The sequence below is a fragment of the Poecile atricapillus genome, chromosome 2, assembly GCF_030490865.1.
Source record: "Poecile atricapillus isolate bPoeAtr1 chromosome 2, bPoeAtr1.hap1, whole genome shotgun sequence".
NCBI classification, from domain to species: domain Eukaryota; kingdom Metazoa; phylum Chordata; class Aves; order Passeriformes; family Paridae; genus Poecile; species Poecile atricapillus.
Window position 1 is genome coordinate 2648158 of NC_081250.1, and position 27750 is coordinate 2675907.

Here is a 27750-nt window from a genome sequence, read left to right on the forward strand (position 1 = left end):
ACCTGGGATAGTGGGAGGTGTCCCTGCCCATGGCAGGGGCTGGTACTGGATGATCTTTGAGATCCCTTCCAATCCATACCATTCTTGTGATTCTATGATTTGAATTGCAAAAACCCCAAACATCCAGAGATGATTCTCATTCAAAACTCTTTTTTTTTTTTTTTTTTCTTTTCTTTTTTTTTTAAATGTCTGCAGAAAAACCTACTGAGGTTACAAAACAGCTGGAAGATAAAACATCACCAGCAGGGCAGGACATCAGCCTGAGCTGTGAATTGTCCAAAGCTGATGTGAACATCAGGTGGTACAAGGATGGCAAAGCCATCCGGAAAAGCCAGAAATACGAGCTGCAGCAGGAGGGAACACTGGCCACTCTCATCATCCGTGAATCCACCGTCAAGGACAGTGGAGAATACACCTGTGAGACAGAAACCTCCAAAACAACAGCCAGGATCACAGTGCAAGGTCAGTGGAAGGTGGAGCTGGCAGGTTCAGAGGTTAGGTGTAAATATCTACAACCATGAGAGATTTCTTCTCCTCCATCTCCCTGGGCAGGATCAATTTTTAGTTTAAAAAAAACATCATTGATTAAAAGCTTAAAAAAAATTAAATGTGAAAAACACCTTTTGGATGCTGAACAATCTTATGGGCTCTGTAACAAGCCAATCAAAATTGGCAATTTGAATTATTCTATTTTGAATTATTCTATTTTGAATTATTCTATTTTGAATTATTCTGTTTTGAATATGAGTGCTGAAAACTGTCTGCAAGAGGAGACTTCACCAGTACATGGACCATGGCATGAAACTTTCCTGGAGATATTTCACCTGATATGTCCTGTGACAGGAGGGGAAGGACAGGGGCCTCAAGGTTTAGATTGGATTTTAGCAGAAATTTCTTCATGGGAAGGGTGGTCAGGCATTGGAACAGGATGCTCAAAGGAGTGGTGGAGTGACCACCACTGGGGGAATTTAAAAGATGTGTAGATGTGGTTACTGGTGACAGGGTTTAATTAAGTTAAGAGTTGGACTTGGTGATCTTAAAGGTCTTTTTCAGCCTAAATGATTCCATGATTATTTATTTGATGATTCTGTGAGATGGGGCAAAAGGGATCCAAAACCACTCTGGATGCTCAGGATTAGTTTGGGCAACAAAATCTGTCTCATTATTTTTTTTAATTTTTTTTTTTCCCTCCAGAAAAGCCCAATTATTTTGTCAAGGAACTCTCAGACCTGAAAGTCGATGAAAGCGGAACTGCAGTTTTTGTGTGCCAGAGTGAGAGAGCTGCATCCTCTGTGGTCTGGAGGAAAGGCATGGCTGAGCTCAGGGCTGGCAGGAAATACGAGATCACACAGAAAGGACAAGTCCTCCAGCTGACCATAAAAAACTTGGAGAAAAGTGACAGTGACACTTACACTTGTGACATTGGGGACTCCCAGTCCAGAGCCAAGCTAACTGTGCAAGGTATGGATGAGAGGGATGGGGCTGTACATCCCTTTTCTGCCGTGGGAAACACACACAGGCACAGCTGTATCTCAGCAGGGCAGCAGAGCCGCTGATTTCTGGTTCTGTCTCTCTGATGGTGGCAGGAACACGTGGCCAAAAACACAGGAATGTAGAGCTGGACATGCAGAGCAGTGTGGATCAATTACACCTGGAGTATTTTGGGTGTGATTTAAACCCCCCAAAGGCTCATGTTAGGGGAGAGATTGATGTTCCTCTGTGAATGCAAAATGGATGTGATTTCCAGTGCCTGCTGTTGGATGAGGGAAAATTATCCTGTCCTCAGGTTTTTCTCCTTGATTCTTCTACCCAGGAGTGGTTTCTAAGAGGTGGTGGATAAAAAGAAAGGTCCACAGAATCATGGAATGGGTTGGGTTGGAAGGGAACTTCATCCAACCCATCTCTTGCCATGGCAGGGACACCTCCCACTATTCCAGGCTGCTCCAAGCCCCATCCAACCTGGCCTTGGGCACTTCCAAGGATCCAGGGGCAGCCACAGCTTCTCTGGAATCCTGTGCCAGGGGCTCCCCATCCTCACAGAGATTAATTCCTTCCCAGTGTCCCACCTAACCCTGCCCTCTGGAGAAATGATTCAAGAGCAGTCAGATGGAGGTGCAGCAGCAGCGTCCACTCGCTAATTATTGTAGCTTTTAAAGACAAGGATGTAAAGTCAGACTCCTCCTCTGATCATCTGCTACAGCATCCTCGAGGAGCAAAGAAATGTGTTTAAACCCCATCATAACCTCAGGCTCTGAGCTGTCTGAATTCACTCTGAGCTTTTTAACACCAGCTTTTCTGAGTGGAAAAACACTTCTCTGTCACGAACATTAAAGTTCATCCCCTGTGTCGGCTTTATAAGGAGAAGGAACATCAGAAATATTTTTGTATACAGTGATAACCTTATTTTATATGTATTTATAGTGAGGTTTGTAAGTGTGTTTATATTTTTATATATATATTTTAGTTGGGGTTGTATCTATCTATCTATATATTTGTAGGGAGGTTTTCAGGGCAGATGTTTGAGTTTTTTTTTTGCCAAAGCCACAGTCAGACATTTTCTCCATTTCCCACAGTGTTTAGGGTTGGACTGAACTTGAGGAAGGCGTGGGATCAAAGGTCCTATCCCATAGAAAGGAAGTTATTTTTGCTGTAGAAGATCAGGCAGGTTGTCAAGGGAGAGATCATCTCGTGCTGACATTTAGAGCCCAATAATGCTGTCAGAGACTCATCCTTCCAACCTTTCCAGGGAATTCATTAAGACAAAATTTACATCCCTGGATTTGCATTGTACTGGCTACTTGTTCTGCTTTATGTTTTCTGGTGCTTTAAAGTTGTCTTCACACAATTTTCATGTGTGTCCTGTATATATTATCTTCCTGTGAGCGGGTTTTGTGGCCAATACTGGGGGAATTCTGTTGCAATCTTCTCTGTCCTGAATGTATTTTTTACCTGAAATGTTCACGCGGGAAATCTTGGGAGTTTTCCTTGTCGATTTTCACGGCAGAAACCGAAGATTCCAGTAATTGATGTATTTATGTTCCTTTCAGGCCAGAAAGTGCTAATAACAGAAGACCTGGAGGATGTCACTGTGTTAGAAGGAGAATCTGCCAAGTTCAAGTGCAGAATCTCTCCCGTAGACTATAGCAGAGTGCAGTGGTTTTTGGATAAAACCCCACTCCATACCAATGAACTTAATGAGATCCAGTCCCAGCCTGGTGGATATCACCTGCTAACGCTGAAAAAGCTCTCACTGAAGGACTCGGGGGTCATTACATTTGAAGCTGGTGATAAGAAAACATCTGCCAGTTTGGTTGTTAAAGGTAAATCCATTATCACAACTGCAGGAGAGGAAATGATGAGTAGGATTAACTAATTAAGAGGGGTTAATGTGGGTAGGTGGAACAACAACAACAAAAAAAGAACAGAAATGATACAAATTTAGCACCATCATTGTATATCTGTACATGTTCAGGGATACCATTAATTATATAATGAAATTATGGCTGGAGAATGAACTCTTTGTAATCCTGGACAACTCTTGGGGTGTTTAATGGATTTAGATGGGAATGTTATAATGCAGTGATGGTACAGTGGATGCCTCGTTCAGTTTCTCTCAAGCTGACAAGGTGATGATTCATGAGGAGAAATAAATTAATTCAATGAAAAACAGAAAAAAAAAAGGGGGACAAGAAGTAAGTTTTAAATTCAGTTTTCTTTGTTTGAAAGGCAACATTGCATGTGGTCCCTGTTAGTCATTGTTGACAATGGATTGTTTTCTCTGGAAAAGTTAAACTGAGGTAAAACAACAATGTTTGGTAGCAAAGACATAAAATGAATGCCAGACAGCCCAAGAATGTGGGATTAGAGAGATGTTTCCTTGCTGGAAATTTAAATACTTCTCGTTGCTCAGAGATGTAAAACACACAGTTTTCTCTGTGTCAGATCATAATCTCATTTTTTTCAGAATAACCACATTTATTTTTGAGAAATTTTCTTTTTAAAAAAAGTTGAAAACTTGCCCAAATTTTACTAAGCTTCAGAAATGCAGATGGATTTATCTTTCCTGAGGGAAAATTAAAGGTTTTATTTGCAAAAGGTTAATTATTTATGTTCAGCAGGAATATTTTCTTCTCAGTTTCTCACAGATATCATTTGATAGTTAAACAATGCTTTACATCATCACTGGTGCCTTCCTGAGGGCTTTATAGTCACAAACACCCAATTATTTGTTACTAACCCTGACCTATAGTTTTGATACAAGCAGTCCTGCATCCAGATCTCACAGATTAATTGTGATCTGAGAATCCACACCTCTTCTGATCCATGTCAGATGGTTTTTATATGGATCACCTATTTTGGGAGAGTCTCCTATTTCAGGAGAAGCCCTGTGTCTTCACAAAAGAGCTGGCTGACACAGAAGTCACTGAGGCAGAGGATGTGAGCCTTCAGTGTGACACCTCCAGATCAGACAGCCCTGAGAAGGGGTGCAAAGATGGGAAGAGCCTTAGGAATTCTTCCAAATATAACATCAGGACGTCAGGGTTTGGAGCCAAGCTTGTCATTCAGAGGGCAGAAGAAGGAGACAGTGACAGATGTGGGTGTGAGGCTGGAGCAGACAAAAGCAGTGCAGAGATTACTGTTAAGGGTAAGAACTTTTGGAGTGATGGTTTGGGTCCTAGCACCAAGCCCAGAGTAATTAACTGAAATAAATAATAATAAAAAAACTATGAAACTACACTGAAAAGGAACCTTGTGGTGTGCACTGAGGTGTTCCCATCTGGAACAGCAGCCAGGGAGGTGAGAGTGTGAAACAGGAGAATCCTTCACCTGACCTGGCTCTAGCTCTGAGAAACATTAGTGCCTGTGAGGATCACGGAATTCTAGAATGGTTTGGGTTGTTAGGTACATTAAAGATCATCTCATTCCAAACCCCAAAAAGGGAGCAGTAGGAGAACATCCCAAGCTAGGAGGTAATCCACAGAAACCATGGATCACCTGGAGCTGTCTCCAGTGATGGCCTTCTCCAAGGAGGGAACTCACAGCCCCACATTTGTCTGTGCAATTGCTTTAGGCAGCCAGAGTTATTCAGAGAAATGCACCCAAAGAGCACCACGAGGTGCTCTCCTGCTTGATAGGACATGGGGAAATGGTTTAAAGTAAAAGAGGGTTAATTTAATTAGATGTAAGGTGGAAGTTTTTTACAATGAGGATGATAAAATATGACAGGAGGTCACCCAGAGAGGTGTGGTGGATGCTCCATCCCTGGAAACATTCAGGGTCAGGCTGGATGGGGTTCTGAGCAGCCTGGTCTGGTTGGAGATGTGTGGGGTCATGGCAGGGGGGTTGGACTGGATGAGCTTTAAAGGGCCCTTCCAACCCAAAGTGCTCTGTGATTCTGTGCTCTAAGGGGCTGTTGTCTGAGCTGAGGCAAAAGTTCTCTTCTTAGAAGAGTCTTTTAACTCTGAGTTAGGTATGGGCTGGTTCTCATCCAGGTCAGAACCAGGCTCATCAAATATCACCTTAAAATTGCTCCTGCCTATCTTGAGCCACTGTCCCAGGCTTAGGAGGAGCTCCATCTCTGTGAGTTAAATCACTCTGTGAGTTGAATTGGTTCCTGGGCAGGTTTGAGCATGTACAGGGAGGATTTTACAGGCACAGACTGTGTTTATCCAGACCAGAGGATGTCCTGTGTGCAGCTGGTGTTACACACTTGGGATGGACTGACCAGAAGCTGCATCTGGATTAGAGAAGTCAATGTGAACAAAAAAAGCATTTGGGTTGCTGGAATGGTCAGCCTGAACCCCAGAGCACTGAGTGGGAGGAAAAGCTGCCTGCAGGATTTTTCTAGAGCACAGAGAACCAGCTTGAGGCTGTGCAAGAAAGAGAAGACCTTGATGATGGAATAAAGAAGAGCTGGTTGTTAATGATCCCGCTTTTCTGCCTTTCTGTAGCACAAGGATATTTGCCCAATATCCACTACACACAAAACAGAGATCTGTGTTGGCTGCAGTGGGAACTGGATGAACAATTTTCTGTTAGAAAAGAACCACGTTTGCAATGTTCCCACAACAGCCTCAATTTTCCCCTCACAGGGAAGGGTGTGGATGGATGCAGGATTTAAACACACAGATTCAGGCCAAGGACTCAGATCATAAAGATGTCTACAAGAAATTGCACTGTTGGAAAGCTTTCCTTGATCTATCAGAGGCTCATCAGAACAGCAGAATGCAAAAATAGAAAATAGAAATTCAGGGACACTGAGTGTCCCAAACTGGAGGTAAAAAGGGGACAGGATAATAGGGTGTAGATTTCCAACAGCCACAAGTGCATCATGGGTCAATAGCTGACCTGTATATTCTTAAGACAGCATAATTCAAGAAATATTTATTTTTCCCTTATCTGAACATTTCAGTTGAGTTTATTTTTCCTCCCAAAAGTGCCTTCCCTGCTCTAGCTCACCTTAAAGCCTCGAATCCCAGGCTGTGACAGAGCCTGCAGGGGAATCTCCTGTCACACGTTCAGCTGTGCTTCCCTCTCTGTGTTTGCTCTGTGCTGGTTTTAAGTCTGTGTTCATGCTGGATAAAATTAAACACTGCAGGGGTCTCTCATGATCAGAAATCAATACTGCTGTCACGACAGAAAGTGCTTTGCCATTCCTCTGTGTGCTCTGTGCTGTGTGTGAGTTGACCTCAGTGAAGTTTTATGTTTTTTGTGCTGGTGGTCCAGCTCTGAGCAGCCATGTGCAGCACAGTTTGTGTCATTAACTGCAGTGCAGCATCTGCCTCTGATGTTGGTAACGAAAGCAGTAAGAGCAGCAGCATCTTCAGCAGTGCAGATAGTGGCTAAAAACAAAATAAGCATCTGGCCTCAATTTTTTTTTTGCTGCTGTAAAGTGCTGGCAGCCAGATGTGAGATGTCAGAATCTGTTTACTCTTTGCTAGTGCTTTTTCATTCCTGCGGTCTTCTGTCTCAAAAACCAAGTCTGATACTAAAAGAGAAAATGTATTTCCAGCCTCACGAGTTTATTTTGACATTTGTGTTATTCCTTTTCTCAGAAACACCAGTTCTTTTCAAGCAAGAGCTCCAAAATGAAGAAGCCAAAGAAGGAAAGCAGGTCAGGCTGACCTGTGAGCTCAGCAAACCTGGTACCCCAGTGAAGTGGATGAAGGGAGACACTGTTCTCTATGCCAGTGAGAAGTACGAATTTAAGCAGCAAGGGACTGTGGCAGAGCTCATAATTCGAGATGTGAAATCTGTAGATGCTGGGGACTACACCTGCAGTGCTGGGGAACTAAAAACCACTGCTCAGGTCAAAGTGAATGGTGGGTACAATCTGAGATATTGCTACACTTCATCAAGTGCTTAATAGAGCTGTTAAACAAAAACAAATCACATAACACTTCATTTTTTTGGTGCCATCTTTAATAAGTAAAATTTAAAGGTATTATTGCACCCTTGTAGGCACCTATTGTATAGCACATAATATATTTTATTCATGTGATTTCATATTCTGTGTCTGGGGTTTTCAGCCTGTAACTGTCCACTGGGGGAAAAAAAAAAATAAGTGGAGAGGATTAATTTTCTCTGTGCTGTAATTCCTGCTCTACCAGCTGCTTTACATGGCTGTGATTAAAACTGGAATTGGAGGTGGAGACCAGTAGCACTGAAGCATAAGGATGTGAAAACGTAAATCCAGTCCCTGGAAAATTGAAGGTGGTCAAGTATTTAATAGACTCCAGACTCCACAAAACAGCCTTTCAAAGACTCTTAGATGCCATCTCTACTCTCCACTGCCCTTAAACAAATACACAGCCTTTAGCAGCATGTGCTGGAGCAGAGAGCAGGAGAATGTTATTTCTGCTGGAGCAGAAAGCTGGATGTGAATGTTATTTCAGAGCCCTGCAGGAGCAGGGAGTTCATTAGGTGATGATGCCCAGAGGAATCTGAAAACGTCCTTTTTATAAATAAAGGAAACTTCCCCCCACCTTTCTAGGAATCCACAGTGAGGTGGTAACATCAGAGGGAGAGATTTATTCCTGCTCCCAGGCAGAGTCTCCTTGATGGCTCACAGCCAGTGGAGGGCCTAGGGCTGCTCTGCTTTTTTGGGAAAGGCCTGGATTTGAGAGGTGGCAGCTCTCATGGGGGAACTCGATGTAGAGCAGATCAAGAGGGCCTGTCCTAACCCCTGGCTCTCTGTTCCAGCTGTGCCTGTCCTTTTCAAACAAGCCCTGGAGAACACGGATATGGAAGAAGGGAAATCCGTCTCCTTGCGCTGTGAACTCACAAAAGCCGATGCCACCGTGGTGTGGAAGAAGGGAGAAGCCACGCTCCAGGCAAGTGCCAAATATGAAATGAAGCAGAAGGGGACAGTGGCAGAGCTGGTGATTCATAATGCAGAGCCAGAAGATGCGGGAAGATACACCTGTGACACTGGAGACCAGCAGACCACAGCCCAAGTCAAAATCCATGGTAGGAATGAGACACCTGCTTGTGACCATTTGTTGTTGTTCTTGCTGTGTCCCCTGGACGCTTTCAGAGAGTGTTCAGGAGAACAGGGATCAGCACAAACACAAGGCAGCTCTGGGTGCATCATGTTCTTCGTTTTCTGGGATGATAACTTCATGCTAAAATATATCAATCAAAGGCACCTGATAAAGTAATTTATTTTCTTTCCTATTAAATGTCTCTTGTGCTTTGGATAGAGGTGACTGTCCAAGCTCTAAGACGTAAGAAGGGTCTCAGCTATACCTTTTATTAAAGAGTATTCCATTCTTCTCTCCACTTTCTCAACAAGTTTTTGCATGTCTGTGACCAGCAACTTTGGGCAGCAGAAGGGTAATTATTTTGATGTTCTAATTACTGGGAAATAATTGTTCTTTTTTTCATTTGGTCCAAAACTCTTGCTGCTGCTGTAAATATCAGCAGACTCCTGGAGGTGCAGGTAGGTCAGAGCTTCTTTGCTGTGTGTGCCAAGAGGATTTGAATTTGTTTTGGCTTTAAGTCCCGTGTGAGGTCACCAGGTGGTGACGATGCGCCTGAAGTAAACTGAGAATGCTTCACTCCTCAGCTGTGTCCGTGCTCTTCAAGGAAGAGCTGAAGCCTGTGGAAGCTGTGGAAGGTGGGACAGCCACCCTGCGGTGCCAGCTGGGCACAGAGGCCCCTGTGGAGTGGAGGAAGGGGCAAACTCTTCTCCGGGCGAGTAGCAAGTACAAGATGAGGCAGGAGGGCACCGTGGCTGAGCTGCTGATCCATGACCTGGAGCCAAAGGATGCTGGAGACTATTCATGTCTAGTGGGGAACCAAAAAACCACAGCAGCCTTGTCAGTGAATGGTAAAAAGGCAGAAATAACCTGTGAAACTCTGGAATGTTTTTGTCCACCTCTTCCCTCCTCCTCTCTGTACATTCCCTCACAACAGCTTCCTTCATGTCCTGCTTCCACTGCTTTCTTCTATCCACTTTTTCATGTCACTCCTGTCCCCAGTCCCCATTTCATCATACCCCATGTTGTGTGTGTGTGTGTTACATTGTGTTCTCACCTTCCCCCAAGTGAAGGATGTGATCCTGCACGTGTGCTTTCCTGAATTACCATGGAATCCTAAAATTCTTTGGGATTTTCTGTTTCAGAGGGTTCATCATGTGTAATGATGAGAATGAGTTTGTCTCCCTTGATGCATGATCTCAGCCAAGATCATGGTTTTGTTGACTCCCACAGAACAATTTACTAAAGAATTTCTTTTACCATCCAAGAGAAAAAGACAGGATGCATTTAAGGATAAGGGTGTTGGAGTAAGGCTTAGGTAGACACACAATTGATCACGATTCAGTCTCTGAGTGGGGTCTAGGGTGGCAATCCATTTCCATTCTGCATCTCTCAGCCCTGCCAGTCCGTTTCAAGCAAGAGCTGAGGAACGAGGAGGCCACGGAGAGCGGGACAGCGACGCTGCAGTGCGAGCTGAGCCGGCCAGGAGGCTCCATCCAGTGGAGGAAGGACGGGAAGGTGCTGATCCCAAACGGGAAATACAAAATGAGGCGGGAAGGGCGCTTTGTTGAGCTGGTTATCCAAGACCTGGACCTGACGGATGCTGGGAGCTACACCTGCGTGTGTGGAGAGCAGGAGAGCACAGCTGCTTTGAGAGTGAATGGTAACCCTCCTACCCACATTTCTCTTTAAACTCCAAATGTAGCAGTTTTGGCAGCATTTCCTGGTCAGCCAGAGCTTGCTCAGTGTGATTTCTTAGGGGTTTCATGTTCCTGGCTCTGTAGTGCCAGAGAGTCACTCTATTGGAGAATATTCCCTTGTGCCTTTTTACCTTGAGGCAGCACCTATATGTTATGTATTGTTTAATTTATTTCTCTCACCTCTAGGTTTTACCCCCTTTTTCAGTTGTACCCACCTAGAAACAGAGCGTTTTTGGTTGAGTGTACACACTGCAGCCCAGTAACTCCAGTTCATTTCATTCCTTCTCTGTTGGTATTGCATCCTTCAGCCTTGCCTATCCTCTTCCAAGAAGAATTGACGACCAAGGAAGCTACAGAGGGGGAGGCAGTCACTCTGCACTGCAAGCTGAGCAAATCAGCCCCAGTTGAGTGGAAAAAGGGGAATATGGTGCTCAAGCCAAGTGAAAAGTACAAAATAGAGCAGGAAGGTCCCATTGTGGAGCTGACAATCCAGGATTTGGATTTGGGAGACGCTGGGGATTACAGCTGTGTGTGTGGAGACCGACAGACTACAGCTGCTCTGGCAGTAAATGGTAAAAAAGAAATTCTCAGCGCGTGTTCCAAGTCAACCTGTGCAATTCCAAGATCTCTTCCTCTCTTACTTCTGCTTCCTCTGATCCCTGTGTACTTCCAATCCTCCTTTCTGCTGATTAATTTTCCTATCCTTTCTTCCCTCTCTCTCTTTTTCTCCTTTCACCTGATGCCCCCTTGAAGTGCTTCCAAGGTGCTTTAGTCAAAAGACAAGTGGGGAACAGGTTCCCAACTCAACACAACCTGCCTAGTCCAGAATAGCTTCTTGTTTAGAAGTTTTCCCATAGGAACTGACCTAAAAGTGGGAATAATATTTATTTTTTGTGATTTAGACTGTGGCACTTGTTGTTTCTAAGAGGAACAAGTTTTCATCCATATATGCTACACAAGGACAATCTTAATAAAAAATAGGCTTTTTATGCTCCTGCTATTCCCAGCTCTTTTTCTATCAATTTTGGCTTAATAATTCCCAAGCGAGTATTTTATTTCTGCAAAAAACTGACAGCATGTTTGCAACTGCTCTGCTTAAAGGGACTCTTGTTTATAAAAATTCAGACAGTGCCATGGATCAGGCCCTTCTGTAGAACTCCTGCTTTTCTCAGGGGAAACAAAATGCCCTGGGTCTCATCTTGAAATACAATCTCTAATTTTGTGTCTTTGATTTTGTGGCGTATAAAGTAAAGGATGGTTGGCTTGTCAACTAATTTACAGATTGACTTGATTTTACAGAAAGTTTTAAAGTGTGAGGACAGAAAAAAAAAATTAGTCTGAATGATCTTTTGAAGGGTTAGAGGTTGGAGTAAAATTTACGGAGGAACGAAATCCGGGAAGAGACCAAGAAGGTCTGGTGGCTCCAGGGAGATAAGAGAGGGATTAAGTCATGGATTCAGGCTTTCCCAGGGTTGATGCCATCTCCGTGTTTGCTCTGCAGTCCTGCCTGCTCTTTTCACCAAGGGACTCATGGACAAAGAAGCCACCGAGGGTAAAAGTGTCTCCCTGCACTGCGAGCTGAACAAGGCTGCTGCTAACGTGGAGTGGAGGAAGGGGCTCAAGACCCTCAAGCCAAGTGACAAATACAAAATGAAGCTGGAAGGTGTCGTGGCTGAGCTTATAATCCAAAATCTAGGCACGGCGGATGCTGGGAATTATTCCTGTGTGTGTGGAGACCAGCAGACCATGGCAGTTTTAACAGTTCATGGTAAAACAAACAAAACCAGGCACATCCTGAAAGTAACTCCCCTGATTTCTCTCTTCCTTTGGAGAGACCCTTGGTTACATTCCCATCTCCTTCTCCAGCCAGACTTTTATCCACAGCTCACTGATGCCACTGAAATGCGTCCATTGGCATCTGTGCAGCTGGAATTTGTGGCACGAGAGGGATATCGGTGTCCAAGCTCAGAGTAAGGCAACCAGGGCTGCTGCCACTCTTTTAATTAGGGGCCATCGTTTTGCTTTCCCCTTGAAAGGTCCTTTATTAGACTTCCCGTTATGCTCAAGACAAAAATGGGTTTGCTTCAAAGGGATTATGTCTGAGGGATTTTAATTCCAAAAGGTTAGGTTATTCCATGGAATCTTAGGCCCATATTCCATTCCTGAGACAACAAAGTGCTTTTATACTTACAGCCCAGTTGTCATGGAATTCAGTTGGTGTTCTGTGTAAAGCCCAGAATTTCTAAAGGACAACCATTCTCAGGGAGAACTTTGATTTTTACTGAACCTGACATCTTTGAAAGGGTATGTCAGTTCAGGAGAAAATGCTTGTTTTCCCACCATGTATTGAAATGAACAATTTCATTTCAAACTGACATTTAAAATGAAACTCCAGTGTTTCATTTTTAAATTTTTTTTAATGTAAAATGTCTCTTTGTTTGCTAAAGTATGTGGAAACACAGGAAACATCCTCCTGTTGTGGTTTATAATGTCACAAAAGAAAACCATTTTCTTTCCAGAAATTTCAAATTGGTGTTTTGTTCTTTTTGATTGAAATTTCACAGGGAAAAATAAATGGTGTTTCAACCTCTAATTCCATTTATTTGTGACTCTAAGTACATGTAAAATACCTCTATGCATTACTGCAAGCATTAAATCCTCTCCTGGTGATGACATTTCTTTCCCAACGCTGATTCACGGAGACCATGAGAACCTCTGTTCTTGTGTTGATAAATCAGTTCAAGATAAGAGGGAAAAAGAAACTTAAACCTAATTTTAACTCTTTGGAGCACTACATCTCACTGCTGATATTGCTGTCCTTCAGCTTTGCCTGCATTTTTCAAGGAAGGGTTGAAGAACAGGGAAGCCACGGACGGTTCAACAGCCACTCTGCGCTGCGAGCTGAGCAAGGTCGGCGTCCCAGTGGAGTGGAAAAAAGGGGAAAAGGCACTCAAACCAAGTGAAAAGTACAGGATGAGACAGGAAGATACAGCTGCAGAGCTGCTGATCCGAGATCTGGAGGTGGAAGATACGGGAGAATACACCTGTGTGTGTGGAGATCAGAAGACCTCGGCTGTCTTGACAGTCCATGGTAAAAAAGCCGCTCTCCCTTGGGATAGCAGTACCTCAAGGACATCCCTTTTCTCTCTCTCTCCTTCCCACTTGCTTTGGTGTTTTGATTCTGCAGCATTTTCTTGGCTTGCTGGTGCTGTTTCTTCTCCCAGTGTCTGTCAGTTTGAAACTGATGGCTTTATATCAGAGTAAAGAAAAGCTGTGAGAATTTCCCCATCTCAAAGATCAGGAGTGAGCAGACCTCCAGCAGAAGATCGTTCTCAGGGGGTTTCTCTTTGTGCCTCCCTGGCATCAGTGGATTTTCATTCTTAACCTGAAGGAAAGTTCTTTAAATCTGCTGAGCTCAGTCAGTGAGAGGTTTTTCCATTCAGGAATGAGTGACCACCCTCCTCTTCTGCAGCATTCTGGTATATTCTGCTGAGGAAATGGTACTTAAATAAATCCCCATCCCTCAGCATTATTCTGCTGGTCCTTACTTAGGGAACAACAGGGAAAATTTTGCTCCTGGCTTTGCCATGGTGAATGGTGATGAGCCCTGGTTGCCCCTCAGAAGGAGCAGTTCATGTGCAGCTCCCATAGAGGGAATAACAGCTTTTATTTAAGATATCTCTTATGGATAAAAACCTCCCAAGGACTGGGGGAAATTGAGGAGGCAAAATTATTCTCCCAGATTTTCTGCACACTTTTTCTTCACCTTCTTGCTCCCAGCTGGAGGAATTCCTGTTTCTCCCCTCTTTTGATCTATCATTTTCATCCCTATGCAAGTCACTTCCATTTTGTTTTAATGGCACATCATAAGACAACTTGTTGAATGCTGCTAAAATAACCTGTAATCCTGATATTAGTGTCATTGTGTCCTTGGAAATTTAGGGTTAAAGGTGTACCTGAAGCTGTATTACTATTTTATTTTTTTTTCTGAACCACAAATACAAATGATGATGTTAGGAAAGGCAGGGATCTCCAGCAGTGCTGTCACCCTGGCTGATGACTTCTAATCAAAATTCAGGTCATTAATGTTCAAGATAGATTATTTCAGGGGGAAATAGGTATTGAGGAGTATTGGAATCAGCTGTGTAGTGGTGAATAGGAGCAAGTTAATGTTAGAAGCAGGTCTTGGTGGAAATAATCCCGCTGGGATCCTGTGGTAGTTTTCTATTAGAGGCAGCATTCCAGACTGATTTGATGTCTTGTAACCGTGAAGGACTGGCCACAGAACCCAGTCCTGAGTTCCCCAAGGTCTGGTTAATGGTTTTGATGTCCTCTCTGTTTATATTACACCCCATAGCTCTGCCTGCACTGTTCAAAAGGGATCTTGTCAATGTGGAAGGCACAGAAAACAGGACGGCAGTTCTGCAGTGTGAGCTGAGCAAACCCGCCCCGGTGGAGTGGAGGAGGGGGCAGGAGGTGCTCAGACCTAGTGAAAAATACAAAATGAGGCTGAAGGACACCACTGCTGAGCTGACAATCCACAGCCTGGAGGAAGGAGATGCAGGAGATTACACCTGTGTGTGTGGAGACAAGACCACCACAGCTTCCCTGACAGTGCATGGTAAAACATCTGGGTTAACAGCAATTTTCTGTGTTGTCATCTGTGATTCCTCCTGGGGGATCACAATCTGCTCTTAGTCCCTTCTGTTATTTTTAAATGTTATGGCAGCTGTTCCAACCACTGGGAATATCTTCCACTGAAAGTCCTTCCTTTGGGACTGGTAAACAGCATCACAGAGCCTTTTCAGTCCCTGCTCTTCCCTGTTGGAATTTGGAAGTGGAAAATGAAAAGCTTGATGAAATCAGAAATAGCACTTTGGAATATTTTCACCCATTTATTTCTTTAGGGCATATCACTGGGATTTCTCTTGGTTTTCTTGGATGAATTTGAAAAGTGATGAGATTCTAATTTTCAACCATGTTCATTTTAATTCTTAATCTGGTTTAGAGAAAGAGCTGTGCATAGTTCCTTGAAATCTTGGGATCAGCTTTCTGTTGTTCTATCTTAAAATGCCTTTAAAGCATACCTCCCAGTACTGATTTTATAGTTTTATAGATTTCCAAATCACTGAGAGCTGAGGGGTTGAGACTGGTGTGGTTCTCCATATCATGCCATGTCTCATATTGTAAAAAAATCCCCTCTAATTTATGAATAAAATGTTTTCCATCTGTCAAAACTCATTCTTTTATGGTTCTCAGAGTTGTTATAAATCAACACTGATTTCCAAGTCGTTGTAAGATGCTGAATGTGGCGTCTTTCAAAGCACAAGTCAGGGATGCCCCTGAAATCATCCTTTGCTCTCAGTTTCTGTACATTCTAAAGCATTTTAAAGTGTTTTAATCCAGTGGAGCAGTAAAGACACGGTATTTGCTCAATTTTAAAGTGCTCTCTTTCACCTGTGATCTTCAGCCCTCCCTCCCCACTTTAAGAAAGAGCTGAAGAACGTGGAAGGCACAGAAAATGGCACGGCCACTTTCTGCTGTGAGCTGAGCAAAGCTGGAGCTGCCGTGGCGTGGAGGAAAGGAGACAAAACCCTGGGGATAAGTGACAAGTTCACCATGAGATGCCAGGGCACGGTGGCTGAGCTGCTGATCCGGGATTTGGTCCTGGCAGATGCTGGAGATTACACGTGCTCTTGTGGAGAGCAGGAAACCACGGCTGCGCTCAAAGTGAATGGTAAAAAAAAACAATTGAAAAAAAAAAAGGAAATGCATAATAAATTAGAATGGTTTTCAAAGAGCTTTTTTTAAAATTTTTATTTTAAGAATGTAGGAGTGTCAGCTTTGAAGGTGCAGCCCTGTTTCTGGTGAGTTCAGCAATATCTGGTTGGAAATGGGAATTTTGGTCAGTGTCAGGTGCAGGTTGGACATTCATGACAAATATTTCAGATATTCATCTTGATGTTAACTCATTTTTTTTTGATGCTTATGTTCTGCAGTAGGTGCTGAGAAATAGAAAATCACATTATTGTGATGTTGATTGTAAAGATGTCACAATCCTAAAGTTGAGAAGATTTGTTGATGAGATATTTTTGAGACACTTATCAGTGTTTCAGTATAATTTGATGGTCAAGCTCTGCTAGACCTCTTTGAGATGAAATTATAGATTTGTTTGGGTTGGAAATGACCTTTTAAAGGTCCTTGATGGAAAAGTGAAGCTGATGGCTCAGATATAGGTTAATTTATGAACTTTTTAAGTAAGAATTTAGAATTTTTCATGGAATTTAGATGCTCTGGTTAGGCTTTATTTTCCATTCTAGCAGGCAATATCCAAGGTAGGTCTCATGTAGGTCTGAAGTTGAGACTGGTGTGATTCTTCACTTCGCACTATGGACTTCACCATAAAAAAACCTCTCTGACTTATGAACGAGGTGTTTTCCAGCTTTCCAAAGCCACTCTCTCATGGTTCTCAGGGTGGTCACCAATCCCGATGGATTTGATTAGGAAAGGCTTTGCTTATCACTTGTGGATGTCAGCCCACGTGAAGTGGTGACTTGAGTTGCTGCCATGGTCCCACATTCTGCTCCTTTTGAACCCCCCAGCCCTGCCTGTGCACTTCCAGAAGGAGATGAGGGATGAAGAAGCCACAGAAGGTGCAACAGCCACTCTCCAGTGTGAGCTGTCCAGGGCTGCCCCCGTGGAGTGGAGAAAGAAACACAAAGTGCTCAAACCGAGTGAAAAATACACAATGAGGCAGGAGGGCACCTCAGCCCAGCTGCTGATCCATGCCCTGGAGGTCAGGGATGCTGGGGAATACACCTGTGTGTGTGGCGAGGAGAAGACGACGGCGGCACTGACAGTGCACGGTAAAGAGCACAGGAAAGGGACGTTTTTGGGTGGTGTTTGTGCCTCCTCCTCTGGAAACCTCAGTACTGACACACAGCGAGTTCTTTCTCTAATCTTGCCATCATTAATTCTGTTCATAACAGACTTTCTTCTTTTTATTGTGGTTTTTTTGTCTAATTCTAACCGCCAGTGCAGTTTCATTGATTTTATTAACGTTTTCCTTGTTTGTTCCCCTTGTTGGTGAAGGGTTGTATTTCTTTGTACCACACCAAAGGCTGAAGGATGTCACAGATTTTCTTTTTTTATTCTGTTTTACTCACTTTTGACTTGAACCTAGACAGATGGAGCAGCAGGAACATCCACAGATCTTTAAAAGAGCAATTTTATTTCAAGTTGCATAAGGATTTGACAAGTAGTTTTAAATAATAAAAAGAAAACTTGATTCAGTGTAATTTTCTTTGTAACTCTGACCAAGAGTAATGTTGATTTTTATTCAGCTACTACAGAATACTCAGCATTAGAGTAGGAGAATATTTCACAATTCTCAGAAAAATTCATCGGCAAACTTCCCCTGGAAAAGAGGGAAACTTTATTTTCACTATTAACACAGGACAGTCAGAAGTAGTTTCAGCCTCTTTCTCACCTGGAAATCCAGTAGGTCCAAATTCAGGAAGTTGATTTCTTTCTTTTCTGCCCGTCCTTGTATTTGCCAATAAAAGAAGGATTGCTTCAGTCTTGAACCTTCAATTTAACCATGAAAAATAGAATTGGACTTGTACAGGTCAGTCCATCCTTGCTCCCCTAGTCTCCATCATTACTGCCAGAAAGTTCTTTATTTCAGCAGAAGTCTTTCTTGAACTGGCTTAAGGAATTGATTCTTATGGAAACAGAGAAATATTTCTATAAAATTTCAACCAAGAAATAGTAGGATACTCCAAGTTACACATCTCAGTTATGAGGGTTTATTTGCATCAGGCTTGAACTTTTGGACTTGAATTTGTTTCACAAACTGTTATATCCCCAAATCCCTCATTTCAGATCTTGTATTTGTGTTGTTGAATGTTCCTAAATATTTTCCATCTGGCCTTGCTGAGTTGCAAACATTTTTATCACCACTAATTCAAACAAATCTATATCTTGATCCAGTTTAAAGATATGTTTTCACCTTTTCTCTTTTCCCACATTGAGATCATCTTCAAAATGAGTGAAACTTTTCATTCCATTGTCCAAGTCACTACAGAAAATTCTGAATAATCCTGAACTCAGAGTAGTGAGAAACTCGGCTCAACTCATTCTTTCATTGTGAGCACAACCCCCAGTTCAATATCCTGTGACTGTGGTTTTCAGATTAGTAGCACTTTCCTTCTGTCATTCTACCTATATCTAAGTTAAAGTTAAAACTTTACTAAAATGATAATATAGAACATAAAATGTGTCTTTATAGTAAAATTATAAAAAATATAAAAATATATAAAAATATAAAAAATATAAAAAATAAATATAAAATGCAGCTTAATCTGTACCAAGAAAATATTACCCTGGTCCACTCGTTCATGAGGAGAAAAGCTCTTGGCATATCTGAATTTTTTAAATAATCAAGTTGAGGAGGCCACGATTCCTTGGATCCTCTCTCTGCTCTCTCTCTTTTTCTGACAAGCATTATGAATGGGATTCAGCTTCAAGACTGAGGAGTATTCCTAAATTCCCATTTTTGTCAGTGGAGATCTATCAAACTCAGACCGTGGGGATCAGGGGGAGTTCCAGCTCATTTTAAAGCAGATATTTACATTTGGAGTTCTATCAGCTCTACTGACTTTATATAAGTGTTTTTTCTTTCTTTACTCTCTGGGATTTTAGAATCTCAGCAACAGCTAAGTGTGTATATTTCAATCTGAGATGTATTTTTCACCTCTTAGTTTCTGGGTTTTTTCCATACTTGACAAACACCAGCCACTCTCTTTGATTTCTTCAGTGTCACTGTCAGTGTCTGAAATTGGTTGTGCCTGCACCTTAAGAATTCCAGGACAAATTTCACCACACCAAATTACTATAGAATATATTCATTTAAATATTCTCTAATCCCTTTTTTTTTCCTTTTCCAAGCCAGAATTTCTATCACTTCCTTAATTAAAACTAACATTTAATAGTAATGAGGAAGAAAGAATTAAACACTTCAGCTTTCCCCATGTCCACTCATCACCAACTTACATTCCTGAAAGAGAGGCAGACCAACATCTCCCTTGTTGCTTTCCTTCTTTCTAATCTATTTACATTAATGTCTGCACAATTATCCTCCACACCCTTATTTTCAATTATTTCTTTCTTGCTGTTCAGGGTCAGGAATTGGAGACCACCCTCTCAAGCTTTTTCTGAGCTATTTTATATCCAAATGTAGTTCCCATCCCACTCCAAAGACTTAGTGAATATCATCCCATCCGATTGCTTCCACATATTGCTACATTTCCATCCAGTCCTATGGTCTGAATAATTCTGTTTGCTGTTCCAAAAGGGATGAGGTGTCAGGAAGCACTTGAACTTCCTGGGGTGAGGGATTTATGGCAGATTTCTGCAGTGGCTGCATCATCCTTCTCTTTCCTTTTTATTCCTACCCAAGCACTTTCAGGATCTCTCTCTGATTCTGCTCTTCAATTTTATCTTAACTCTGGGCTAGGACTGAAGGCATGCTTAAAATGTGAATTAAAAGGTTTTAACTTGTTCCTTTAGGTTTTTTCCTGATCCTGGGTGTAACCTGTTGTATTAACTTTCTAGGCTGGGTTATACTGAGAAAGTTGCAGTTTTAACCATACATGAAGTTTCCATATTTCTGCTGTTTATTTTCCATGCATCTCTAAACCAATCAGCAAATTTATTTAATATTTGCTGATAGAAATGACAAGAGCCTTTTTGTCTGTGATACAAATCAGCACCTTCCTTCTGTGAGATGATCCTCACGTAACCAGGCATTAGATACTGGTGAGCATCAATTATTTTGGTGGTCAGGAGCTGCTTGCCATGAAAACCTTTGCTGCTCTGTTTCTCAGCCCTTCCTGCTCTGTTCAAAGAAGAGTTAAGAGATGAGGAGGCCAAGGAGGGTGAAGCAGTCACTCTGCGCTGTGAGCTGACCAAACCTGCCCCAGTGGAGTGGAAAAAGGGACACACAGCCCTCAAACCTAGCCAGAAATACAAAATGAGGCAGAAGGATGTGACTGCAGAGCTGGTGATCCACAGCCTGACGGAGAGCGATGCTGGGGATTACACCTGTGTGTGTGGGGAGGAGCAGTCCACAGCCTCCTTGGCAGTACATGGTAATGACCAACTCCATCTGGATGCCATCATTATTGAGATTGTGCTTTGGATTGTTATCATCATCACCACGGTCACTGCTCCCTGTGCACGCTCCCTCTGAGTCTGACCTTTTTGCATGAGGATGAATTTTGTGATTTAAGGGTAAAACCTTCCCCCAGTTCCACATGCAAAGTGGTTTCAGGACCTAATCCCTGAAGCAGATGTGAGGTCAAGCCTGAAGACACCTCCCCACCTTTCCTTCCCCACCATGCAGGCTGTGTTTGCTGCTGCCTTTAACCCTGTTCCCGTTGCATCCCCAGTGCTGCCTGCAGGAATCCAGGAGAGCCTGAAGGACCAGGAGGTGACCGAGGGCCAGGTGGCCACTCTGAGCTGTGAGCTGACCAAAGCTGCCCCCGTGGAGTGGAGGAAGGGCAGCACTTTGCTCAAAGCCAGTGACAAGTACAAAATGAGGCAGGAGGGCACTGTCAGGAAGCTGCTTATCCAGGATGTGGAACTGAAAGATGCTGGAGAGTACACGTGTGTGTGTGCAGAGCAGGAGACAACAGCGGCCTTGATAGTGCATGGTAAAAATAATATGCATTTATCTGTATTATTGTGGATTTCTGTGCCAGCTCCATATTGATTGTGTGTTCTCCTGCAGCTGAATTGTTTCTGTAAACTCTCTGTAAGATCTGGTTGTATCCAGGCTGCTTTTTCTGTCTTTTGGTTTGTTCAGTGTCCCAGAATTGTGAGGAAAAAACCCTGTTTCCACCCTAAAGTGTGGAGTACCACCCCACCCCTCCTGTCACCCATGTGCCACGTGTCATTTTTAATGTCCTCTGCATTTTGTGACCTTCAGCCCTGCCAGCCCTTTTCAAAGAAGACCTGAAGGACCTGCAAGCCGTGGAAAGCCAAACAGCCACTCTGCGCTGTGAGCTGAGCAAGGCTGCAGCTGTGACGTGGAGGAAAGGGAACAAAATACTCAGGGCAGGTGAAAAATACATCATGAGGCAGGAGGGTGCCCTGGCAGAGCTGGAAATCCGTGACCTAGAGCTGCAGGATGCAGGAGATTACACCTGTGTGTGTGGGGACCAGCACAGCACTGCCTCTCTGACAGTGAAGGGTAAATGTAGAACATTGTCCATTTTCTGTTTCTCTGAAACCCACATGAAGTGTCCACCTGTTGTTAACTCGTGTCCAGTTCTTGTTCAGGTGGGGTTTTTTTGTCTGGTGCTGCTGAAAAGGGAGCTGAGGACAGGACTGTCTCTCCTTGCAGGCACACTGCTGTGTTGTAGGTTTGAGGGAATTGCGCCCAGGAAATGTTAGAGTGGCTGAGATGTTCTTCCCTGTGATAAATCCTTTAAATTCCACCTTAAATCTTGTACTTTGGCCTTTCATCTCAGCACTTACTGCTGGATTTGGTTTTCCAGATCTTTGTAGTGACAACCTTAACCTCAAACCCCTGATCTGGCCAGATTTGCACTTCAGCTGAGAATTTAAATACACTTTCTATTGGCTTTTCATTCCCAGCCCTGCCAGTGCTTTTCAAGGGAGAGCTGAAGGATGAAGAAGCCCAAGAGGGAGCATCAGTCACTCTGAGATGTGAATTAACCAAAGGAGCTCCCGTGCAGTGGAAATTAGGGCCCAAAGTGCTCAAAGCAAGTGACAAATATCAAATGAGACAGTCTGGCCTCACTGCAGAGCTGGTCATTCGTGACCTAGAAGTAAAAGATGCTGGAGATTACACCTGTGTGTGTGGTGACCAGAAGACAACAGCAACCTTATCAGTTCATGGTAAAAAGAACTTATTAAAATTGATAAGTATCTCTTGAGACAGAGATAATTCTGAAATGTAGTTGTTTCTTCCCTGGGTCAGCAGTTTGTTTTTACCCCTTCCTCTTCCTTCACTCTGTTTATAACTCATTTCTTCCTGAGAAAGGGTAGCTCTTGGTGAATTTTTGGGTCGTTATTAATCTGTACTTTAAAAGGAGAAAATGAGAAGTTTCCTTCTGTGCAAGTCTCCTCTTCTTGGATATTTGCATTTTCCAGTTCCAACCCCGTAGGTCACTTCAGTCCACCACAGTCCCTCCAAAAAAACCAGATCTGGGCTGTCAGGTCCCTCTTCTTCCTTCTTCTTTCTTTCTTCCTGGAAAAGGAGAAGTGAGGGTTGGGGGAGCAGAAAGAGGAGGAAATTCTCTGGCCATGTTTGGTTTTGTATTTTTTTTGAAGGTTCCAGATTCTTTAAAGGAGTCAGACATGCAGAGTGAGATAAGTGTTATATTCCAGAGCTTGATTCCCATAGGTTGTTTTGTCTTTGAGTTATGATTTTCAAAATGAGGAAATCATAAGAATTTATAATATAAGATAATAAGAATCTGAAATTCCTATTAGATGTGGTGGCCCTTCAAACTTCAGTTTAAAACTAGGGATAGTTTTATTTTGAAATCTGTCGGCTTTCATGTAGATGGGGCTGTAACAAATATTTATATATGTATTTATATATTTATGGACTTATGGATTTATATATTTATATGTTTACATATGCATATATTTATATAAATATATATTTATATATTTTTATTTATATTTTAAACAAATATATTTGTTTAATGAAAACAACCCAGAAATAACAACAGCAGCCTCCAAAAAATGACATTTTGTGGGTAAAATAGTTCTGTATCCAGCAGTGTTATTTGTGAGCGCTGTTGATCTGAGGTCTGGGTCTTTCTGTTTTGCTCTTTCACTATAAATAACAACAAAAACCAAGGGAATTGATCCCTCAGGGCGGCTGAAACCACATTACACTTGAAAAAAGACACTTTCAGAGTTTCTGAACTTGGTTATGGCTAAGAATATCTATAACAGACTGAAAAAAAAGGCAAGAGGGGAAATAATCTCAAAGTAGAAATGAGGGTTTTAATTCTGGTTTTCTGGAATTTCTTTGTCCGTGTTGCATCCTCCAGCTCTGCCAGCAGTCTTTAAGGAAGAGCTGAAGGACAAGGAGGCAGAAGAAGGTGGAGACGTCTCCCTGCTCTGTCAGCTCTCCAAAGCTGCTCCAGTGGAGTGGTGGAAGGACCAGAGGCTCCTCAAACCAAGTGGGAAATACAAAATGAGGCAGGAAGGGCTGAAGGCAGAGCTGGTGATCCATGAAATAGCTGAGGAGGATGCAGGAGATTACACCTGTGTGTGTGGAGAGCACCAGACTACGGCTGTCTTGACAGTACAGGGTAAAGCCATCCCTGACCTCCTGCTTCCTGACTGGAAACCTCTGTCCTCTGCTCTAAGCTGTTCAATTTTCCACATCTGTCTGTTCATCCTTATTCATTGAACTTCCATTAAGTTGAAAATGCTCCCTGCCCCTCCTCACCAGCAGGCTGGGCAATTTGGAAAATACCTGTCTGCATTTCTCTGTTCCATCCTTTTGCCTTTTCCTTTCCTTAAACACAAGCCTGCTCTCCTTTCTCCTTTCCCTTCTGCCATTCCTTTCCTACCATGTAACCCCACTGTTCTTTGGTCTTTCCTCTCCTGCATTTATTCTCTAAACCACAAATCTGTTTATTCTTTGCCATTTCTTTCTGGAATTCTTAATACCAACCATTTTAATACAGGGAATAAGGAGTATCCAGAATAAGTCTCTGTTAGTTATAATTTCCTCTGCACTATGTCCATTTTATGCTTTGTGCCCATAATCTCTGTCCTGATGCCCAAGGATAGATTTCCACTGGGAGACTGATTTTTCTAAGGAAAGAATAAATTCTTTCTGTGACCTCCTTCTGGTCTCCCTTTGTTGGAAGAACAATTTGCTGGATGAACAAGTCTGGTGTTTCAGCTTAACACTGCTGGAATGGGAAATGTGCCAAATCAGGGCTAAGCCTGTTTTCTAGCCTGGATATTTTAACTAAGTCTCTAATACTGGACATTAATTTTGAGATCTGAGATATCCAACCTTGTTAAAGAGATGAAATATCCCATTATCCCACCTAGCTATTAGTGGGACATATGTGAAGGTCATCACATTTATTTCAAGGATGCAAGTTGCAGTGGGTGCAAGAATTATGTTAAATGGGAAAAACGTGTTCTGAGACAAGAAGCCAGGCTGGAATTCGGCAGCTGGAGATTTACTTTGGGGTCAAGAAGAACCTGTGAGTCCCTGAGCCCCTCTTCAAGGATATCTCAAGGAAGAAGGAGTGAGGATGAGTAAGGAACTGTGTCATCAGTCAGAGCACAGCAGGGCAGCTCTCTGAGTAGGAAAAGAGAGTGCAAAGCCATGAAGTTTGTGGAAGACACCAATACATGTGAATTAAGGAGCTCAGAGCTGGTATTCTGCTTTCTTCTGAGGAAGAAAGGGGTAGAAAAGTTGTGTAAATCTGTTGAGGACTGTGCACTTTTGCTGTAGGAAGCCAGGGTAAATCCAAAATTATCAGGATCTCTATTCCCACTAGGATATTTTCATTTCTCTTTCCTCTCTTGGTGGCTGATGCTCACAAGCTTGACAACTTTCCTCTGTCACAACCTCCACAACTTCCCCCCATCACTTCCTCACCTCTCCCTGGAGACACCCTCAGTTTGTAACACATTTTACCTGCATCCTTCAGCTCTGCCTCCGTTTTTCCAAGAAGAAATGGCCAGCCAGGAAGGGGTAGAAGGTGGAACGGCCACTTTGCGCTGCGAGCTGAGCAAAGCCCCTGCCCGTGTGCAGTGGAAGAAGGGCCAGCACGTCCTCACCTCGGGCACCAAGTACAGCATGAGGCAGGAGGGACGTGCTGTGGAGCTGCTGGTCCATGGCTTGGACCTGAGTGACAGTGGGGATTATTCCTGTGTGTGTGGAGACAAGACCAGCACGGCTGCCTTAACAGTTCATGGTAACGTAATCCTTGGGGTGAACGTCCTCCAAACCTGCCCAAATCTCTGCTGCCGCGGTCTGTTCCTGTCCCTTTCTCTTTGCTTTGGTTCCTTTGGACTCTCTGTCCTTCCTCCTTTTGTAGGGTTGGGAAAAACATTCCCTGTTGGTGTTTGTCCCCCTCAGCTCTGCTGGTTCATATCACTTTCCTTGCCCTGATCCAGTGTTCAGGGAAGCTGGGGAAGATTTTCCATTGTGTTCCACTGACCTGGATCAGGGCTTGGTATTGGCCCATGAAACCTCTCCCCCAGGACCTCACCAAGCTGCTTTTTAAGGAAAATTCACCCCCTCTATGGTAACTCTTTTGCTCTTCAGTGCTGCCTCCAGAATTCAAGAGGGAGCTGAAGGACCTGGAAGCTGTGGAAAATGGCACAGCTGCTCTGCAGTGTGAGCTGACAAAACCTGCTGAGGTGGAGTGGAAGAAAGGGCAGGAGGTGCTCAAAGACAGCAGAAAATATGAAATGAGTCAGGATGGTGCTGTTGCAAAGCTGGTTATCCATGAGCTGGAGGAGCAGGATGCTGGAGTTTACACCTGTGTGTGTGGAGATCAGCAGACAACTGCCACCCTGACAGTCAATGGTAAAAAACTAAAGGGAAAAGGCTGTAAAATAAGAATAATAACTGTGGTTTAATGTTGCTTAAGGAAAAGATTGTAAATCATAAGGTGCGCAGAATAGCCTGGTGTATGCAGCTCATGGAGTGGCCAGGCAGAAAATGGGAATTGCAATCAGAACTAAGTGCATTTTTCCTGTATTTTGCTGTCAGAATAATCAAAATCTCTCCTGCTAGTGGTCTGCCTTAAGAGGGACTCTGAACCTTTAAAATTCCCTGCCTTAAGAGGGAGTATGAACTCTTGTAAGTCTCTGTGTTAGGAGGGAATCTGAACTCTGAAAATTCCCTGCTGATCTTCAAAACACTTCCTCAGTGATCAGAGCAGCATGCTGGCTACTTTTACAGTAGGAAAACTATTATTCCATTTTTAGATCATAGATTAGGTCTTATATATTTCATGGCAAATGTAACTTCTTGAAATCCATTTCTTCCTGTTCTGCAGATATTCCTATTACTTCTCTGGGCAAATAGCTTTGTTGTTTGAATTTAGAGCATTGAGGTTTTAGAGACATCTGGGAAAAAACCCCTCTCTTTTGGTGCCATCATTTTCCCCTCTGCTTCCTCTTTCCCAAGCCCCCGCTGCAGCAGGTCCAAATCACATTTCTGTTTTATAGCCCTCCCAGCCCTTTTCAAACAAGAGCTTCAGGACACCGAGGCAGAAGAAAGTGGCACAGTGACACTGAGGTGTGAGCTCACCAAACCCAAGGCCCCGGTGGAGTGGAGGAAAGGGGATGTGACCCTCTACCCTGGTCTGAAATACGAGATGAGGCAGCAGGGCTGTGCTGCTGAACTGGTCATTTATGACCTGGAACTGGACGATTCAGGAGTTTACACCTGTGACTCCGGACACCAGCGGACATCGGCTGTGGTGGCCGTGCATGGTAGGCAGAGGTGGCCCTTGGCTCAGTAGGAGTGGAGTGAAAGGAGCTTTTCCTCGTGTTCTCGTCAGCCATTGATTTGTTTTGCTGCTGGCCCACGCCAGAATAAATGTTCTTCATGGGCATGGCACACAGCAAGGTAGAAAGATTCTCCTTGCAGTATCTGAAGCATGAAAACAATTAAATCATAGAATTCCGAAATAGTTTGGGTTGGAAAGGACTCTAAAGCTCATCTCATTCCATGGGCAGGGACAGCTTCCACTAGACCAGGTTGTTCACAGCCTCAACCAAGCTGGCCTTGAATGCTGTATTGATGTAGAAATAGAGTGATCCCTCCTGCCCTGAGTTCAGGAAGTGTGGCTGGATATGGAAATGGGATAAGGGATGCTGAATTGGATGTAATGCCTGCCTGGGATGGTAAGAGATGCACCATTTAGGAGATTCCTGTGATATATGAATGTGCTGTATTGTTACTGGAAGCTTTGAACTTGAGGTTCTAATGCTGACTGCAGACAACTTGAATCCACACCTGTTTTTCTTCACTCCTTGCACCATCCAGAGCAAGGCCCTAGCTGAAATCTGAATTTCCCATCCCATTTATCACTTCACTGTGAACTCTTACCAAGAGATCAATACTAACTTGGGTTTTTAGACATTGATAGAAGCCTTACTGGGGACAGAAATTCTCTTTATTTAATGTTGCAAACTCACAGAACTCTATTAAGGGACAGGGATCTGTGTAAGAGAGGCTGTTCCAGGTGATCTTTGCCTAAAGCATCCATGGCTGGCATGGAAACTCTTCCATAGGAAAGTCTGACTCCTTCAGACCCCAAACCAGACCATTCTGTTGACCACTAAAACCAGATCTTTCCTAACTTTGCCTGTCCCTAGCTCTTGCTTCCCTTAGTGGTTCAAGAAAGATTGTGCCAAGACAGAGTTGCCTCCTCAGGATTCTGGAATCATTAGGACAAGCCATACCTGAAGGATGAGGGTAGGACTGGATCCTTCTTGCACTGAAACACTCTTGAAACGTTTTCCTCTCAAATTTT

At 43.2% G+C, this 27750-nt stretch overlaps 1 protein-coding gene across 28 annotated transcripts in view; it reads left to right on the forward strand.

The window, feature by feature from the left end:
* The window catches only part of OBSCN (obscurin, cytoskeletal calmodulin and titin-interacting RhoGEF), a 174059-nt gene that overhangs the window by 57705 nt on the left and 88604 nt on the right, over positions 1-27750 (forward strand). For 8 of the 28 annotated variants that reach the window (XM_058831609.1, XM_058831612.1, XM_058831598.1 and 5 more), the window contains 21 exons: positions 196-462; positions 1195-1461; positions 3048-3320; positions 7056-7322; positions 8203-8469; positions 9068-9331; positions 9877-10143; positions 10489-10752; positions 11682-11948; positions 13005-13271; positions 14538-14801; positions 15651-15917; positions 16783-17046; positions 20068-20331; positions 20632-20895; positions 21171-21434; positions 21842-22105; positions 23275-23538; positions 24907-25173; positions 25527-25790; positions 26438-26704. In XM_058831609.1, coding sequence (XP_058687592.1) covers positions 196-462; positions 1195-1461; positions 3048-3320; positions 7056-7322; positions 8203-8469; positions 9068-9331; positions 9877-10143; positions 10489-10752; positions 11682-11948; positions 13005-13271; positions 14538-14801; positions 15651-15917; positions 16783-17046; positions 20068-20331; positions 20632-20895; positions 21171-21434; positions 21842-22105; positions 23275-23538; positions 24907-25173; positions 25527-25790; positions 26438-26704 — 5583 coding nt within the window. The remainder of the gene's footprint in view (positions 1-195; positions 463-1194; positions 1462-3047; positions 3321-7055; positions 7323-8202; positions 8470-9067; positions 9332-9876; positions 10144-10488; positions 10753-11681; positions 11949-13004; positions 13272-14537; positions 14802-15650; positions 15918-16782; positions 17047-20067; positions 20332-20631; positions 20896-21170; positions 21435-21841; positions 22106-23274; positions 23539-24906; positions 25174-25526; positions 25791-26437; positions 26705-27750) is intronic. The other 20 variants (XM_058831614.1, XM_058831617.1, XM_058831623.1 and 17 more) reach the window with 18 other exon arrangements.